The sequence below is a fragment of the Gavialis gangeticus genome, unplaced genomic scaffold (assembly GCF_001723915.1).
Source record: "Gavialis gangeticus isolate Ggan-Ray unplaced genomic scaffold, GavGan_comp1, whole genome shotgun sequence".
Taxonomy (NCBI): Eukaryota; Metazoa; Chordata; order Crocodylia; family Gavialidae; genus Gavialis; species Gavialis gangeticus.
Genome location: NW_017729022.1, coordinates 184,034,671 through 184,035,891, shown reverse-complemented (window position 1 = coordinate 184,035,891; position 1,221 = coordinate 184,034,671). Strand labels below are relative to the sequence as shown.

The window sequence follows — 1,221 nt, the reverse complement described above, 5'->3', positions numbered from 1 at the left end:
CCGGCAGAGCCGGGCACCGTCTGCCCCGCGCCCAGCCTGTTCCCCCCTTGCAGCCAGGCATTTCCTCTGCACTTTTTTTCTCTCCCCCCACGTCCCCGTGCCTGCAAAAAAATAAAATAAAATCGCAGCCAACCCTCCTCCCCCCATCAGTGCCGGGATCGGGCACTCTAGAGCGCGGCGCTTGGACACCGCCCCCCCCCACACACACACACACTAAAATAAAATAAATGAAAGAAGCTAGGAAAGAAAGAGCAAAAAAAAATTTTTTTTTAAGAGAGTGAATGAAAAAGAAAAAGAGGAGAGGAGAGTGCACGCTTGCAAAAGAAAAAAAAGTGCTCAAGGTGATTAAATGAAGAGCGGGCAGGAGCCTCGGCGCGTGGAGGCGAAGCGGAGTTGAGTGGGGCGGGAGAGGCCCCTGCCTCCTGGCTCTTGGTTCTGAAAAGCGGATCCGAGGGGGGGGGTGGAAAATCCACTTAAATGGGACTCGCTCTTTGGGGTGACTTACGTGAAAATTCCCGTTTGCTTAAGTGCTGGGGTTTGCCTTGCTTGCGGCGCGACATGGTGGCTTGTGGTGGCTTCGGTGGCTTGTGAGCCGCTCGGTTCACATCGGGAGAGCCGGGTTAGAAAGGAAGGAGACTCCAGAGAAAATATCTTCATCAATGTCTTTTGACATCCAAAATAAATTAGAAATAATACAAAGATGGCGCAGGGAAGATGAATTGTGGGATAGCAGTCATGGCTTTTTGTGTGTGTGTGTGTATGTGTGTGTGTGTGTGTGTGTGTGTGTGCAAGAGGGGGGAAAAAAGAGAGAGAGAGAGGGAGAGAGAGAGGGAGAGAGAGAGAGAGAGATGAAAAAAATGGCAAAAGCCCCCCTGAGCTGCAAGTTCAAGTGCGGACGTGACGTCCCTGCGAACTTGAACGTCAGGAGCCTGGATGGACAGAGACATACAAAACATGGGCAGGGCAAGCGGGAGAGAGGGGGAGGAGGGAAGGGGAAGGCAACACCAATGGACACTCATCGGGGGCTGGACATGAAAAAGAGAGCAGGACAAGCCAATGGCCAGTGCTCGCAGGGGGGAGAGGGGAGGGGAAGCGGGAGGGGGGCACCAGGCACCGGGCGCACGCTGCCTCGTGGAGCACAAGGGGCCTAGAGCCGCGGGGCTGGGTCGGCCCCGGGAGCAGGGGATGCGGGGCGGGCGGCGTGCATGGAGGGCGGGGGGC

The 1,221-nt window shown here is 55.9% G+C and overlaps 1 protein-coding gene across 3 annotated transcripts in view; it reads right to left on the bottom strand.

Moving 5' to 3' along the window:
• BCL11A (B-cell CLL/lymphoma 11A) overlaps positions 1 to 1,051 on the bottom strand; it is a 135,809-nt gene extending 134,758 nt beyond the window's left edge. For 2 of the 3 annotated variants that reach the window (XM_019516643.1, XM_019516644.1), the window contains exon 1: positions 506 to 1,049. In XM_019516643.1, the coding sequence (XP_019372188.1) occupies positions 506 to 560 (55 nt within the window). In that variant the 5' untranslated portion in view covers positions 561 to 1,049. Of the gene's footprint in view, positions 1 to 505 lie in introns of all 3 variants that reach the window. The other variant, XM_019516646.1, reaches the window with a different exon arrangement.
• Positions 1,052 to 1,221: the final 170 nt, after the last annotated feature.